At 39.0% G+C, this 17,170-nt stretch overlaps 1 protein-coding gene across 2 annotated transcripts; it reads right to left on the bottom strand.

The window, feature by feature from the left end:
• Positions 1 to 1,361: 1,361 nt before the first annotated feature.
• Positions 1,362 to 15,602, bottom strand: LOC101860120 (12 kDa FK506-binding protein). 2 transcript variants are annotated; one of them, XM_005107095.3, is made up of 6 exons: positions 15,461 to 15,602; positions 12,638 to 12,685; positions 9,929 to 10,018; positions 4,864 to 4,886; positions 3,935 to 4,008; positions 1,362 to 2,853 (listed from the first exon to the last, which is right to left on the bottom strand). In XM_005107095.3, the coding sequence occupies exons 1-6, from the start codon at positions 15,495 to 15,497 to the stop codon at positions 2,799 to 2,801; spliced, it is 327 nt and encodes a 108-aa protein (XP_005107152.1). In that variant the 5' UTR covers positions 15,498 to 15,602; the 3' UTR covers positions 1,362 to 2,798. The 2 variants fall into 2 exon arrangements, with proteins under 2 accessions (XP_005107152.1, XP_035827979.1); XM_035972086.1 differs by lacking the exon at positions 4,864 to 4,886.
• Positions 15,603 to 17,170: the final 1,568 nt, after the last annotated feature.

Here is a 17,170-nt window from a genome sequence, read left to right as displayed (position 1 = left end):
CCCCTCACCTCCACTTCATTGTTCAACACCATACACAATTCCTTTCACCTATTAACATCGCCCAAAACTGATAGTACATAGGATAGAGCCACATACACTGCTTTCATTTCCTTCAAAGTGAAAAGAGTTTCGCAGTTTACACATATACATGCACTGTTGAAAAAAAAAATAGTGAGAGGTTGCAGTGCAAAAAATCAAAAGCACACACACTTAAAATAGTTTTGATGAACATTTACACTCAAAATTGAATAAACGCGCAAGGGAAGAGTGCCACAAACATTTTAGGTTCAGAACCAAGTCTTCTTATTGTAATCACTTTGACTTGATGTCCATTAAGCAATACCAAATTTTTGCAATGTTAAAATTTATCAACAAAACCTTGACATGAGCAGGCCAGCAAGCACACATGTAAAAATCAGTATCAGATCTTTCACAAGTCAAATCTATCATCAAACCCTCTTTATCCTCGTATCAAGCGTTGGCAACATATATATATATATATATATATATTGTATACACACACACAGTCGGGCACGGATAACTAAAGCATGTCAGGGATTGGCAAATGTGTCCTACACATCCAATGCTGGCCTCTTCAATTTCATCTCGATTAAAAAAAAAAAAGTAAAGCGTTGAATTGTTTGTTTGACAATGTAACTTATTGTAACCTATACTTGTCAGAGCATGTCATCCACCCCTCATGTGCACTCTAATAACCACCTGTCCATATCTCAAAGTTTAAACAACTGCACAATTCCATACAAACAAAATTCACACACCATATGGCCCAATGAGGCGCCTCACTGTCTGCCTTCGATCATCACACCCCACCATCCAGCAGCACCCACCCTCAGATGACTAGATTCAAAGCAGTTTGAGTGCCTTCCGCACATTAACACAAAGGTAATGTGCAATGATGCCAGCAGTGTGTGTGTGTGAGTGTGTGTGTGGTGTGTCTGTGTGTGTCATGCTGTGTGGGGGTGAGCTTGGTGGGCTCCATACACTCGACAACAATAGGTGTTGTTTTCCTACCATTCATGCAACGTAGTTTGAATTCAAGGCAATTGTGAGCAACAATTTGATCAGGTTTTTCAAGACGAGCTGTTCAACAAATCTGTACGTGTGTTGGAGAAAACAGTGTTGTCAATACAAAGAAAACATAGAGGTTTAAACAGAGAATAGCATATTAGATCAACTATTGTACGAATTTAGTGCGCTCGCATTACCTGAGCCCGACTGTATGTGCGTGTGTGTATATAAATATATTTATCTATATCCACACAGTATAACCTGCTCCAACGACAGCCTGTATTAGACTACCACCTGTACAAACGGCAACTTCCCATTTCCTCCCTAGCATATTTTTTTACATTATAATGACACTGAGTAAGATAGCCACTTTTCTCCTCGACAATGTGTGGCTGTTTAAGATAATTGCAACTGATATATATATATAATATATAGAACGTACTGTTAGTGTCCGATTCGAACTGTGTGTCCACCAAATTAGGTAAAACACTTTTTTTGGTCAAAAATAAAGATAATTTCTCTTTATCATCTTCCAGAACTGCCCAAAAGTATGTGCATCGGTCTATTTACTTCTAATTGTACCGGCACCATTAACTGAAATTACTGCTGGGAAAGACTAATTTCAGACAAAAGAAGTATTTGACCCCATCTGGTGGATACATGGTTAAGAGTCCGACATAGGCGGTACAGTATATATCATCAATGACAGCAAACTCAGCCAGGAGATTGCATGTTATATCAAGGTACAAAGTCTGTTCACAATTCCCCCCTTCAAACACGCACACATGCAAGGAAAGATGAATGGCATCCCGAGCTGAGCACTTTGTCAATTATCAAAATAAGAAGCAAGGCCATCCATAATCACTGTGTGCTCTTCTTCTGAAACAGTGTCACACAAAAACACCGACCTCATCTGGACACATTGAGGCAAAAAGGGGAAGGGAGATTTAAACATGTTATCACATTTCGGTACGTTGGGTACCTTATATTAACGACTACCCCACGCTTTGAAAATGGAATGAAGTGACAGCACTTCAGACGCCGTCAGTTGGATATTTTTTCCCTATCAATGTATGCATGATGACAGCCTCACAAACCCAATCATTTATATTTCACATCCATGTTCATGTCTTCACGAACCAACCCCACAATTTTCTGCATTTTTCCACGCATGTCACAACATCTCCCTTTCCTGTAGTTACATACAATAAATACTAGTAGAAAAAAATTAAGTGAAAAGTAAAATGGTTTCTATGAGGTGGTGACAATAATAGAGTACTAGAGTACTATGTCCACAACACTGTGTAAACATCTGCCTATATGTCATTTCTCTCTCAATTAGCATTGAAACATTTTAAATACTGTTGACAAATTCAGACAAGACACTTTAGTTTTATGAAGTTTGTTAACAAAAGCCAAACTGTCAGATTTTCAACTGAAAATATACTTCTGTCCAGGACAGTAGACATTTTCTCCTCCAGTTATACCAGTTCTGTTTCCACTAGCATTCCACTTGAAAGCTGACGGGAGTGGATCCCAGGGACCCCTCAGAGCAGACAAATCACCTACTCCATTGCCGATGCAAACACCAAAGTATTTTTAAGCCCATGAAAATATGTGACCATAAGGAAAGACTGTAGCATACATTTGGTGAAGAGATAGAAAGCACACCCACCACTGAAGAGATGAACTATGGATTCACAAGACAAAGATGGCAGCATGATGTGATGTTTTTGGCAAATGGTGGTGAATGGTCTCTGGAGCAGCTGTCATTCCATCTTCAGAAGCTCTATGTCGAAAATCAGGGTGGCATTTTTTGGAATAGTAATCAGAGTTAAGGAAAACTTCTGAAGAGTACCAGGGACATTGACATTTAAGGGTTAATTTACATAGATGCCAAAATTTAATGCATTTCACCACACCTCTGAGATAAACATAGAGTCTACTTCTTCAAGTGGAAAATCTGATCAGGCATCATCGGTCATGGTGGACCCCACATATCTCTCCTAAAATGCTCTAAAAAAGTATCCCTAGAGTATCCTTGTCTTTTCCCGTCACCAACTCGTTCTATAGTTGACTATGGATGAGCTGATATCGTCAGGTGAGCGAAAAAAAAAAAAAAAGATAAACTCATCTGGAGTTCACCTAAGCCATTGGGATCTGCAAAGAAGAAGTGCTGGGACCCGAGAAAAAGATGAAAACTTCAGCTCTTCTGAAGAGACAGGGAACTTTAAAAATCTTCAGCTGACCTTTAGGGACCTTACACTATTTTTGCCATGCTGGGTGAAGGAAGAACTTCATAAGCCACCTGGAGTGGATATTCCAGTCTCTCAATAGATTGGTATTTATATTCAACTCAGCATTAGGCATGTAAACCCCCTGACACCAGACATTTAGGGTTCTCCTAAAGATCAGAGTGAAAATCATCTGAGGGTACAAAAAAAAAGATTGATGCTCAAAGTAAGCAACTGCAGGGTTTATTAGAAGTGGAAGAAGAAAACTGACTTCAAAGATAAGCATGCAAAATTGTTTGACCTAGAAAACTTAACAAAGAAACTGATATAGTGAAACAGTTATATTTACACCAACTGTATTCCTTTCTAGGAGGTTTGAATTCGAATTAAGAAAAATATATCAACACGATAACAGCCATTTGATGCTGAGAAAAAGCAAGATAGATAGACAGACAGAGACAACGGAGAGCACAAAAAGAAGTAGATCTACCAGTGGGCTGACCTACCACCAGCCTTATTTCCATTTTCAAAGTAATTGATACTCTGACAGTAAGACAAAGGACACAACCAGTAAACATGTTAAACAAAATGCTTACAAAATTCAATTTAAAAATTACCTGTGTACAAGATCGCAGTATCCTCTACTGGTAATTATTGCATGAAAAGGATATGCACCAGGGTAGCCTCGAGCCCCATAGGCAAAATCTGGGGAGCACACTAATCGCGCTCGCTCCCCCCTGCTCATCTGAGGGATAAAAAAAATATGAGTCTTGGGTCTCACAATCCTTTCCATAGAAACAAAAAATCATTTTTGAAGGTGGGACTTCTAAAAAAATGCAAATCTCTGATATGTGCTTTAGCAGCTTTCCCATTACTTCAGCCAAGCATCTTACCAACTCAACTGACATAAAAATAATAAATAGCATTTGTATAGCGCATACCCCCGCTCAACAGCAAGCCCTATGCGCTTTACACTATATTATTATCCCAGCAGACCATAGAACACTCAGAAACATTCTCAGCTTCCCGGGAAGCATACAGTGCAAGCAGCTGATTAAGCGCTCAAACACTAACAAACTGACAAGATCTTTCCCTGTCAATAGCCGGGTACCCATTACCACCTGGGTGAAGTGAGGAAAATTTGTGTAAAGTGCCTTTCCCAAGGACACAACGTCGGGCCCCTGACGGGATTCGAACCCACGACCTTGCGATTGCGAGTCCGAGAGCCTAACCACTAGGCCATTGACTAAGATCAGACGAAAAAAAAAAAATCATTAAAAAAAAACCCCCAATAAAAACCCAAAAAGGCTCAAGGCCTCCCACAAACTCAAACAGTTCAATATTTCTCACAGACAATGAAATATCCAGAAAACAGAAAGACTTTGACAAAACAAAATAAAGAACTAATCACATACAAATATATGTATAAAGTTTTTCCCTCGGAATAACTAATTTTAAAAAAATGTTACAATGCAACAAAAACCATCTAATTTTTTTTCTTTTCATTTTTAAAACAAAAAGGTCCCATTTTAAATCACACATTAACCCCATAACACTTAGAACAAATGCATTATTGCTACTGCACAACAAAAAAACATACCTTGGAAACACCTTCATCCCACCCTGAAAAAAAATAATTTTCAGTACACCATGGGGTACAAATAAACATGACAACAATAATCAAAATAAGGGAGACATAATAGACTAGTCTAAGCTTTGAACTGTTGGTTGCTTGGTTAATACATTTATGCAAAAGCTGTGTGCTAATAATTAATTACACTTGAGACTTCAGAAGGAGTTTTGATTTCATTTCGAGACAGAGCTTGAAAATGGGTTTTCTTTAACAAACAAAAGATTTAAATAAAAACAAAATAAAGATGAAATTATCACTCGGGTGCAGTTATGTTATTCATAACATTGAAACATTCAATTTCAATATCCAACTTTTACCTGTGAGAACTTTTTTTACTAACAGGTTATGTTTGGTTAACTTAAAAAAACAACAACAAACCATCAGCAGTCAAAAGAATACTATGGAGGGAGAGAGGGAGAATTCAGATTTTTTTTTGGTAAGTGTTTTATGGTGCATAAGGTCATATGACCGCGCCTGGCATATTAACCCTTTCCGTACGTCGTGTTTTACTATCGTGTCCATACGATGTGGGGAACTCTGTGCCACCACTTTCCAAAGAGGAAATTTACTCGTTACTCCGATCCGTATGCTTTGCATAGCAGTCTGTAAAAATGACTTTTTGAGAAATACTGAAAGTTTCAAAGAGATCTTTGTACTAGAAGTATTCTAAAATGTGAAGAATACAACCCAGGGGATACAAAATGACCCCAGGGCGTACGGAGAGGGTTAAACATTTTCAGTTTGGAAGGAATTTTGAATTTTGCCCGTAGGCGGCCGAAAAGGGATCTTTATATTTACACAACTGTATTCCTTTCTAGGAGGTTTCAATTCAAATAAAGAGAAACATATCAACACGCAACTTGCATATGGGACCTCCAAAATTTTTTGCCCTTATCCGAGAGTGCTAGGTATGCGATCTTTCCTACAATAAGATCAGGCGTGTGGCTGAAAATCAGCAGTAAGAAGGAGCAAAGGAGTAGTAGTAGAAAGGCTGCAGAAAGAATTCAGGAGCCCAGAGGAGGCGGTAAAGGGGAGGGGCAGAAAGTGGAGACCAAAGCAGACGACAGAACATGGTTAAAGAGCAGGAAAGTAGGCGAAAGGAAAAAATGTTAAGAGAAGATTTCCCCGTCGCTGTCAGGTTTTGAAGCCAGGACCTTTTGAGTGAGAGGCAAACACCGTAACCTCTAGACCATGAGAACCCGAGATTTCTGAATTAATCTGGATAATTGGCATTTCTATATTCAAGATATACCACTCCCCAAAAACGACATTCTCTGCCCAATGATGTATATCGCTAGCCACGAGATTCAACCGCCTAAGTGAAAATTTTTCGAAAATCACTTTTTGATCCCTTTATGTAGTACAGCCTTTGATACACCTTATGTGGTCGCTTTTAAGCACAAGGGGGCTATCCCGATAAATGCTGTTTTGAGAAAATTGAAGTTAAAGTTTTTGGATCCTTATTCAGTCTCTTTAAAAGACAAGGAGATTTTTCTCTATAACCAAACAAATATACACACCAATGAAACCAAACTTCTATAGGTAGGGCAATGCCCACTTTTGGTGTAGGTCAAGATTTCTGGAAACCCCCAAAATCTGGGTTAGCCTGCTTGTCCTTACATGTTAAAATCCTAGGTTTGAAAGATTACTGCAACGGGTTTCAATACTTCAGTAAATCAGTTGCCTAGATATCACACCAGTCCCCAATTTCCACGTGATTCAATCGCCCAAGTGCCAGTTTTGCAGCCTGGTGGCGAATGGGCGGTTGAATCGCGTAGAAGCAGCGGCTTGTAAAGTTGTTCACCTGTCACATAGGTGGCGCGACCCACACGACTGTGGCCTTTGTCAAAACAGACTGGAGGGTAACATCAAAACAAAGTGCTGCCTTTGCTAGCTTTGACTCAGATCGAACCCTATCGATAGCCAGATGATTTTGTCAACGCAGTTTGTGTAATCTATCTCTAGGTTTGAAAGTCTAAATAAGTGTAGTTGAGAAAGGGCAAGATGGCATCAAAGAATACATTAATACTGACTTTTCCAAGTCGGTAAATAGTGGCAAAAGCTACTGACGAATGAATTTTTTTAAAAAGTATATGATGGACAGCTAATTATTATTATTATAGTAGAGGGTTTTACGGCACTCGCAACTGCATAAGGTCATATGAGCGCCAAGGGGTGGGTGTCAATAGAGAAGTCTTTACAGGGAATCAGACCCACTCTGCCCACCTCTCTAGCTTCAACAGCACAAGGTCTGCTTCAACTATCAAGGCACCCCGGAAATAGTAGATCACAAGAGAGTGATAAACATACAAAACAAGTAGAGGAAAATGACAATAGTAAGGATTAGGAAAGAAAAAGCAGCAGTTCCCTGTTGTAGATCAGACACAGTTATGAGCGTGACATGAATCAGCCCATTTCTACTGCACTTGAACGAGAAATGTCCCCTTTGGGAATGACCTAAAGACACTACAGTCAGTGGCACTGCCCCGGGGGGTGGACAGCTAAGGGGTGCTTATTTCACATTTGGTACAACGGTCGGAAAATATTTTTACAGCGACTTTTTGCGTTTCTTAACTTGCTTTAAGTGTGCGCCCCTTGCTGTGTCTGTCATGTACCATTCTTGAATCATTGATTAGTAAATCAGTGCCGGGTAGATGATACTTAATTTGTCACTCGAAAAAAAAAAGGGCAACTCAAAAAGATATTCACCCTTGAAAATTCTCTCTTCAACAAACCTTCAACTTTAACTCTCCAGCTCTACATTTCAATTTGAAACAAATCTCATACATTCTACTTACATGCAAAACAATAAGTTTGTATACAATTGTCCTCACATAGTGGTTATTCATGACTGTTGCAAAGACAGTTTACATGACTTGGAGATGGGAGCACCACGATTATCAAATTACCAAAGAGTAGAAGAATACAAGCAATTTTGTGATAAGTTAACTACAGATAGAATACTGGTTAAAATCTATCTAGACTAATACTTTCACAGCCCCAGAGTACAAAAGAAAACGAAAAGAGTCACACATTGTCCCAGATGACTTCAGAGAGATATTAAAAAAGAGCAACCTCTTGTTTCGTGTATATCGAAAGGATCAATGAGAATGTGAAGAATGCAGGGAAGAAGAAAGAATCTAACAAGAAGCTTGCACAAAAAACAGTGAATGGGACCAGATTATGATTATGTCAAGTGTGCGTGGACTTGGAAGCAGATTTGTTAGTATGGTTTTGAACACATCTGCCTAACAATATCATAACAGGACCAAATTAGCTGTCTATATTTTTAAAAAGTTGGTAACCAGAGAGGTGAAGTGTTAGGTTTGGCACGAAAGAGAAGGATCATTGAGTCTAATGAATTCTCTTCTTCTGTCAGTAACTTCCTAGAGGGGCCTAATGATAATCCCACATTCATTATATACAGTGATGGCTGTACGTATCAGACCACAACGCTATCTTGTCAAATGCAACCAGTGACATTTGTACCAGATAAAACAAAACTGTTGAACACAAATACCTCGAAAAAGACCTCTAAGTGGACAGCACAGAGAGTGTAATCAAAAGGTCTCTGACAAATGGTACGGTCTATGTGCTCATGGATAATCTTGAATGTTTTTAAGAAAGCAAGACAATACCCCCCCACCCCCTTTTGATGTCTGATTTCTGATTTCTGGACCATTCAGACCTGGCTGAAACAAAAACGACCCCGTTGTCACAAACATTCGTTGTCTTTGATACACACTGAACAAAAACATCATCCAGTACACATTGAACATTAAGATGAATGGTCTTTTTTACGTACTGCATGAGGCCAAAAACAGTCCTGCTCCAGAAGACCCAACCAAATAACTGAAATAATTACTCTTAAAACTATTATGATTTGCTTTTGCCGATTACTCAAATGTCCAAGCGACCATTAGCGCTCGTCGAGTGGCGTTGATTAATGTGATTCAAATGCCAGGACGCCGTCATACTGTAACTAAGGCGGATGAATCGCACAGATTTTGGTAGGTCTAAACCGCCTATGTCCAGTAACTTATGTAAGACAGCTTTAAAAAAAAAAAAGTTAGTTACAGACCATCGTCCTACATAACATCATATCAAATATCTGAATTTCAGATTCATAGGTACGAGCATAAAGAAATAAAACAGTTTTTTTGTATCTCCTGAAAAATTTGTCTCTTGGCCCTTAGACGGTTGAATCATTCGGCTAGCAATGTCACCACTAGCAATATAATATTGAGGAATTTTTCATTCTATCTAAAGAAAAGGAGGGGACCATAGTAAGTTACAATCTCTGACAGCAGTAGAAAAAAAGTTTTAGACCTATACAAAAACAGTCAGGGTCTTAAGATAAAAAAAACACAGAAAACTTTGAGAAATCCTTTTTTCAGGGTTTTTAACAGGTCTTCTTCTTCATTTTTTTTTTTTGGTAAGCGTTTAACGACGCTCGCAACTGCATAAGGTCATATGAACACGTTGGACACATTAAACACTTTCAGTTGGTAGGAAATTTCAAATTTTTCCAGGGTGGCGGCCGAAGTCCACTCTTATCAATTATGGACAACCAAGGGATCTTTAACGCGTGCAATGTACACACGGGACCTCCAAGATTTTTAGCCCTTGTCCGGGGATAGGTGAAGGTCTTTCCTACCATAAGATCAGGGGTGTGGCTGTAAGACAGCAGTAAGAAGGAGCTAATGAGAAGCAGTAGAAAGGCTGCAGAAAGAGTCAGGAGCCCAGAGGAGGGTGCAAAGGAGAAGAGGGGGTGGGGGCAGAAAAAGAAGACGAAAGCAGACAATAGAACATTATTAGAAAGCAGGAAAGGATGTGAAAGGAGACAATTTTAGAGACGAAAATTTTCCATCACTATCCGGATTCCAACCCGGGACCTATTGAATCATGAATGAGAGGGAAACACCTTAACTTCTAGATGACGAGAGCACCCTTGCAGGTCTTTAGTACAATTATAATCATCAGTGATAACAAAAAATAGATACAGAAGTAAGACAAACAATATAATGCTTACCTTTTATCACTTCACCTTTTCCAATTCGAAATTTGAATGGATGTCCCCTATCACGGGAAGAGTCGATCTTCAGTCCATCCACTAAGGATGCTAGGGAAAGTCAATTAAAAAACTTGATCAAAACAACATCCCGAGGGTAGTCAATAATGCATAATTTCTCCTCAACAATATATGCATCACTCTTGATAATAATATCATGTGCGAGTCTTTCCACCACACAATTCCTCTTGCTCTAGCCTTCCAAACCTTTGCTGCGCTGTGATTGATAGAGACGGACAAAATGAAGTTAAAGACAACATGCAAAACGACAAGTCACATGACAACATATCTGTTTGTCCCTGTCAATATCATCAGTCATAAGACGCAGTGTGTTATTATCAGCTACGAAGATCGAAATGCAAAAAAGTGACTTTCCGTGAAATGTTTTTTTTTTCTTTGGATATATTGAACGTTTGATGTCTTCTGTTTCATTAAAGATAAAAATAAACAACTATTATCGACTTGACTATTAATTAAATATTTTATCTTTATTTATTTTGGAGGTGTGTGTGGTTTGTTGTGAGCTGGGGTGATGAGACAAAGGAATTTGGACCTTGCTAGTGTGTAGCTGTGAGGTTATTTTTAGAACCATTACCTCATGCCCCCCTTTGCTTCAATGTTCTCTATTCGCAACTATTTTTAGATTTTGACCCCTTTTCGAGCATGAATGGTCTGAAATATAGACAACTCTAATTGGTAAAACGGAGTAAAAACGGAAACTTCTAGCTCACTCCAAGCTTGTTTGTGTAAACAGTCGACTGTGTGGGCGTGCCCTGCTAGCTGCTATAGTCTGTTGATCTGAGTTTTACACTTGGATTGACTTTAAAAATTCGTTTATATTGTGCTTTAGTGTTTTTAAAAGATTATTCCTCTGGATCTCTCAAAGCGGACTCCTTACCAAGAGGCCAGCGAGGCGGTCTATGTGTGTGTGTGTGTGAATGTGTGTGTGTGTGTGTGAATGTGTGTGTGTGTGTGAATGTGTGTGTTTGTGCTCTTGTGTGTTTATGGTGCTATTGCAAACAAACGTATAATTAGGTAGCGTAAACACGGCACGTAAGCAGACTCGCGGCCTTCCGAGCGTGTGGTTTAGGTAAAATGGGGGTAATTCAGATCTCTGTGTCTTTGCTCTTTTGCTACAAAACACCAAAAGCTGAACACTTTGACAAAATTAAGATTTTCTTCGTTACAACAGAGTAAGTTGTTCATATATATATATATCCAAGTATTTGAAGCTGGAGAATCGCTGCAGAAAGGCAAATTCCTCGCGGTCTAAATGCGAGGTTGGCTGGTTCAAAATTGACGTTCATGCCTTCGAATGCTTTGCAGAAAGATTGATGATTAAATACTGTCTTTTCATTGGTGGAGAACGATACAGCTTTGAGCGTGGTTTTCCGTGGCTATTATTTTTGGCCGCTGGCGTTTGGCTGGAAAACCTCGGAAAAAAAAAAAAAGCGTTTAAGTTTTCAATCATCATTTTTAACGCGAAATGTGTAAAATACCGGCTTAAAAAGGTACCAATAGAAAGAACAGTCCTTTTTCTATTAGCATAAAGTCATCGACTAGGAATTATTTGGCATGAATCCTTCCGCGAAACTACCCGGAAAACTCAGTACACCACAGTTAGAGCCGGCTCGCTTGCCGTGAGGGCTGGTGCGGTGCAGGCCAAGACAACGCTCTGTGTTTTTATTGAAATAACAACAGATCATCGTGTTTGAGGCATTAAAATATTGATTTGTAATGAGCTCACAGTCGTGAAAATAATTAGGCTTCATTTCTTTGTTAAAATGATTGTACTCTGTTAATGTAGAAATGTTTGGTGCACTTGGTACTCTTTTATTATCTGTCAAACATGGGGTTTCAGCCAGTTAGCGACTTCAGCAATATTTGATTATTATGTTAAATTAAAACAGCTACCATTCTCTTAAACATGGACTGAGAAGTAAATATATGGTACCAAAACTCTCAGGAGACATGAGCCTTTTATATGAAACAAATGAATTTGACATACAGCTACTTAGAAAATTTAGTATCTGGTACCTAGCATGCTAATGTTTTGTTGCATTTGACGTGAAGTCCATTCTCGTGAAAATTTTGTTTTGTCCATACGTTTTTTCTCTGAGAATGAATAGTTTTCTACTTCTTCTATATGTTAACTGCTAAATTTCAAGTCTCTATCTCAATTTTAAGACCCCCATTGCAATGGTAACATATTGCTCAACTTAGAAGGATATTGTCTCCTTTTTGTGTTTCCTCACCTCGCACAATTAAAAGTACTGTATTTTCGTCAAATATTGTCAATTTACTTCATTCTTGTTTTAAATTGTAGTGAAAAGGTGATAGTTTTTGAAAATAATACTCAGTTTTGAAATTTACTTCATATGACTGATATTGACCGGCACGGACACATATGAGCTATGGAGCTATAGTAACAGTTGTGATAAAAATCACAATAAAAACTCTATTAATTGATTGAAACAATTCTTAGGAAATTCGCAATTAATTTCACCTTCTGAGCCCTCCCTTGCTCAAGACAGCTGGGAATTTGTTTATGAACAACTGGACAGCAGAGTCAAAGGTACAGGAATGCAGTGCTGTCCCTTTACAAAATAACGTGTATGAAGATGATAATGACACCAGCTTAAAACTCCTGGTTTCCCCATCTAGACTGACCTGTATAGTGTATCACAACCGTTTGTCCTGTTTTAGGATATGTGGCACCTGGAATAGAAAATAAAAGATTTCGTTTTGATTTGTTGAAGTTCATTTCTTGGCAAAAACCAGTATTGTACATACGTCATGATTTCAATTGAAAGGACAACAAGATCGATGAACTTTCTAAAACAACATCAGAATGTGGAAGATAGCCTCAAAAACAAAACACAGCAAGTTGAAAAAGAACATATCAGCTGAGGTTCAACATGCTAGACAATTGTAGTCAAGTCCCCAGAATTACGGAAAAAACAAACTTATATATAAAAGCAGTACAAGTACAAAAGCATACGAACAGACAGTCTTCTGAGAGGGACGCGCGCCTGGAGATCTCAAATGTTCGGTAGGCTGAGGAGTGGACTAAGATAGGGGTAATAAATCATTGTATGACACTGCCTGATTCTAATGATGGCCACATCTGTGCTGGAGGTCTTGATTTTCAACATTAAATTACTCAGAATTTAAAGCATAGCATAAAGTCCCTAATGATCCTGCTAATCTACACAGTGCAAGCTGCAGAAAGTTATAATGTCAAATTCCTATCTAAGTATGATTTGATACATGTTGAGGCTGCAAAGTTTTTTCTTCACGGGGTACAAAAGCAACAATTTACAAGTTCATGATGGGTTCATGTGATGAAGATTGTGATCAACCATGGTCAATAGCCTTTCAAAAGGCTAAAACATGCCTGTCCCATTATAATAGCAGTGTCAGTGTCAGGTCTTTTGTTTGTGTGGAATGCGACAGATAGGCCTAATGACTTGCAAGGTCAAATTTGATGAAGCAAAGCAGAGGCCTGTTTGATATAGTGAGTAGTAGCCTGCGCCATCACCTGACTTGAACTGGTCAAGCATTTGACCAACAGGCATCCGTTTTTAGTATGGTAAACAAAATAAAATAATAAAAAAATAAAGAAAAATAAAAGTAAGTCAAGGTAATAATAAAAATAAAGCAATGGAAAAGATCTCCAGTTGAGGTGACAAAGCACAGCCTGACAAGAGGGATACAAGATATGGTAAGCTTTGTCAGGCACAGATGCTGTACCTAGAGATTCCAGGGATAACACTTGTCAAGTGGTTGCAAAAAAGCTAAAAGAAGGCAATCTTATTCTGATGCATGGCATAAAGAAATATGGTAGCTAAAATTGTGCTGAAAAGGCTTTCATTCAGTTTTCGAGGAGAACAAGTCCAGTCTGGATTTTGAGCAATTTAGTTGGCAGTAGATACCGTGTTCCCCCTTTTGACAGATGCAGCAAAAGTGAAGAGAGAAAAATAAACCACTACACAGTTGTCGTGTTACATACAAAAGCATTGTAGTAACTTAAAGGTCTCTGGGTAAATCACTTGAACCTGGAATGGACAGGATGTCCTCAGACCCTCTTTGAAATCCTGAGAAGATTCAAGATGGCCATTCCACTATGGTAACAGAAGGTAGAGCAACCTTTTGGTAGAACAGCCTTGGAGTAGTTTGAGATCAAGAGTTTATATTATAATTAAAAGAAGGATGCAACCTCCTACAGTTTCAAAAGAGACTTGGACTCATAAAAATAAAAGTATTAAAAGGTCAACAAAAGAACTGTAACACATGACAGAAAATCACATCGAAGAGAGAAGGAAAGACTAAAATGAAAGAGAAGAGTGTAGCACAAGATTACCAGTCGGTATAGTTAGTTGATTTGTTTTAGTAAGAGTTCTACCGCACTAGAAACACAAATTGATAAAAAAAAGTACAAAAGATTAGAGGTGTTACAAGAGACACTAGTCTCTGCCCAAACGCACGCTATACAAAAGCATGCTCCGCTCAAACGCACGCTATCGTCATATGACAGGTTTTTTACTATAGAAGTACAAACACAGGTCACTTTTTCTAAACGCACACTTCAATCCGCGAAACACGTCGACATGCAAAGCTTGGCAAGGGGAAATTTTCGCTCACAGCCTACACAGCTTGCATCATAAGTATAAGACATGCCTAGACAACCGGAAACCTGTATTTGCCGAGACTGGTCCTTAGGCAGAACAGAAAGAGAGTGATGGACAGAGTTTTCACACCCAACTTTCCAGACACATTGGTCTAGGACTGGTTGGGTGATAATGTTGGGGGGGTTGAAATGTCTTCAGATTGGTCAATTGAAATGCGTCTTAGTGAGAAGGTTTCTGACTGGTGTTTGAGTTTGAGTGACTGCACTATTGTATATGTATCAATAACGGCAACCTTGCTGTATACAGGCCCTACTGCATTGTTGTAAGTATTGTGATTGCTGCAATGACAATTTCAGTAAGGCCTCGTTTCAACAGTAATCACCATCACCCATTTTCAGCTTTGGCAAATATATTATAGATCTAGATCTAGAGCCATACGAGTAGAGTAAATCTGGTCTACACTAAAACTAGATTCTAACTCTAGATTCTCTAACTAAACGAAAAAACAACAACATAAACTCATAAATTTGTGTAATTGTAGCACCCTTCACAAATTACAAAAGTAAAGGGCAAGTCGAAACTCTTCCCCCCCCCTCCCCCCCCTTGACAAAATAAAAACAGCTGAGTCTAGCTTTATACTTAGATCTGTTCTAGATCTAGATCTAGATCAGGAAGTCATAGGCCTGGACTTGGAAACAGTCTCGTCCAGGGCAGGTTGATCTGCTCTGCTACGCTGAGCCCGAGGGTCTCTAATTACACCGTGGAGAAGAGGCCATCCTGCCTACTTTTAGATGCAATGTTATTCATTTCACTGTATCTAAAAGAGAAAAGAGCTACACAAAAACGACGTTAAATTATTTACCGTCTCCAGGGCTTATAATCTGTTTTTCCACCCCCATTGGCCGATGAATAAAGGCATCGAGCTGGCCTTGTTGCTGGCAAACCACCACGCACACATACACAACAGACACCCTAACCCGAGTCAACCAGACACTTTCTATTTGCAACAGCTAAGCCAGATGTTTATTGGACGCATGTGTCAACTTTTATACGGAAACTGCATTTATAGAAAAATACAAAATGAAACCTAATTTTTCAAAATTAACAGATATGTTTCAAGTTATACTCACTACACTGATGTAGAATACATAATTATGATAGAAAAAAAAATCCTTTCACGATCAAAGTAAATCGCTGTGGAAATTACGGAGACATCAACAAAAAACCAATCTGGCAATAAAAATTGTGTCTGCCTTCGTTTCCTCGAGATTTTACGTGAAGAGAGATAACTCGTATAAAAGCGAAATAACTGGGGAAAATAAACGAGACTGGGCAGAAAAAAAAATCAATTAAAACGCCAGTGCTACAGCTACAGGAAAATTACGTTAATAGCAACAGCAACAGCTGTAATAATTGTACAGCAGCATCAGCAGCAGTAGCAACACCAACAGGAAGTTGCAGCAGTAAATGTAGCAGAAGCAGCATTAACAGTAGCAGCAGCAGCTGCAGTAGTAGCCTACCGCAATAATAGTAGTAGCAGTAGCAGTAGCAGCAGCAGTAGCCGTACCTAGGAGTAGTAGTAGTAGTAGTAGTAGTAGTAGTAGTAGCAGCAGCAGCAGCAACAGCAGCAGCAGCAGCAGCAACAGCAGAAGCAGTATTGTTGTTGTTGTTGTTGTTGTTGTTGTTGTTGTTGTTGTTGTTGTTGTGTGTGTGTGGTAGCCTATCCGTTCGAAATTTTTGGAGCCCCGAAGAGCGTGCTCTTCGCCAGGGCCACCGCCTCCCTTGGGTAGCGGGTGAGGCAGTCAAACCTCCCTGAATCCTCCCCGAAGAAATGCCACCGCCGGAACTTGTTGTTGTTGTTGATGATGATGATGATGATGGTGATGATGATGATGAGGATGATGATGATGATGCTACACGTTGCTGCTGCTGCTGCTGCTGCTGCGCTAGTACTAGCAGCGCGGTGGAATAGTATCAGTAGTTTTCAATACTGTTCAGAGTTCAGGTATAGTATATCAGATATCCAATCCTGCACCTCATATAAATTTAATGAAGGAATTATGCCTTCATTTTTAAAAAAATAATTTTTTTTCCCCTTATATTTTTATTATGCCTTAACAAAGATATTAAACATAAAATCAACTTAGGTTACATTCCGTACAACAATACGACATGATTCTCACTCCTTAAAGACATTTTTCACTTAGACATCGTGATCCTTGTTGTTTACGTTGAATACCTGTGATATTGAACACCGTCTCTATTTTTTTCCCTTCTAGTTGAGTTCCCATTTGGTGCACCGGCGCACTTGTTCGTAGGCCTACATCCCGGACAAGTGGATCGATGAAACAAATTTTAATGCTAAGGGATGTAACGGGAAAAGTATCCCTAAAAAATATCAAAACTATGATTATATCCCTTGCATGAACAAGTCTTCGCCCTTTGGATGGGGTTCTTATTGTTAGATGCATAATTAATGGAACTACCGGTACCGCGACAGACGATGAATTCAGATTATACTCTTTTCGTATGGAAAGTCTTCCTGTGAGCATGGAGTTAATGAGCTGTAAAG

Source organism: Aplysia californica, unplaced genomic scaffold (assembly GCF_000002075.1).
Source record: "Aplysia californica isolate F4 #8 unplaced genomic scaffold, AplCal3.0 scaffold00575, whole genome shotgun sequence".
Classification (NCBI taxonomy): domain Eukaryota; kingdom Metazoa; phylum Mollusca; class Gastropoda; order Aplysiida; family Aplysiidae; genus Aplysia; species Aplysia californica.
Note: the sequence above shows the minus strand (reverse complement) of the source record. Positions and strands in the feature narration are given on the sequence as shown.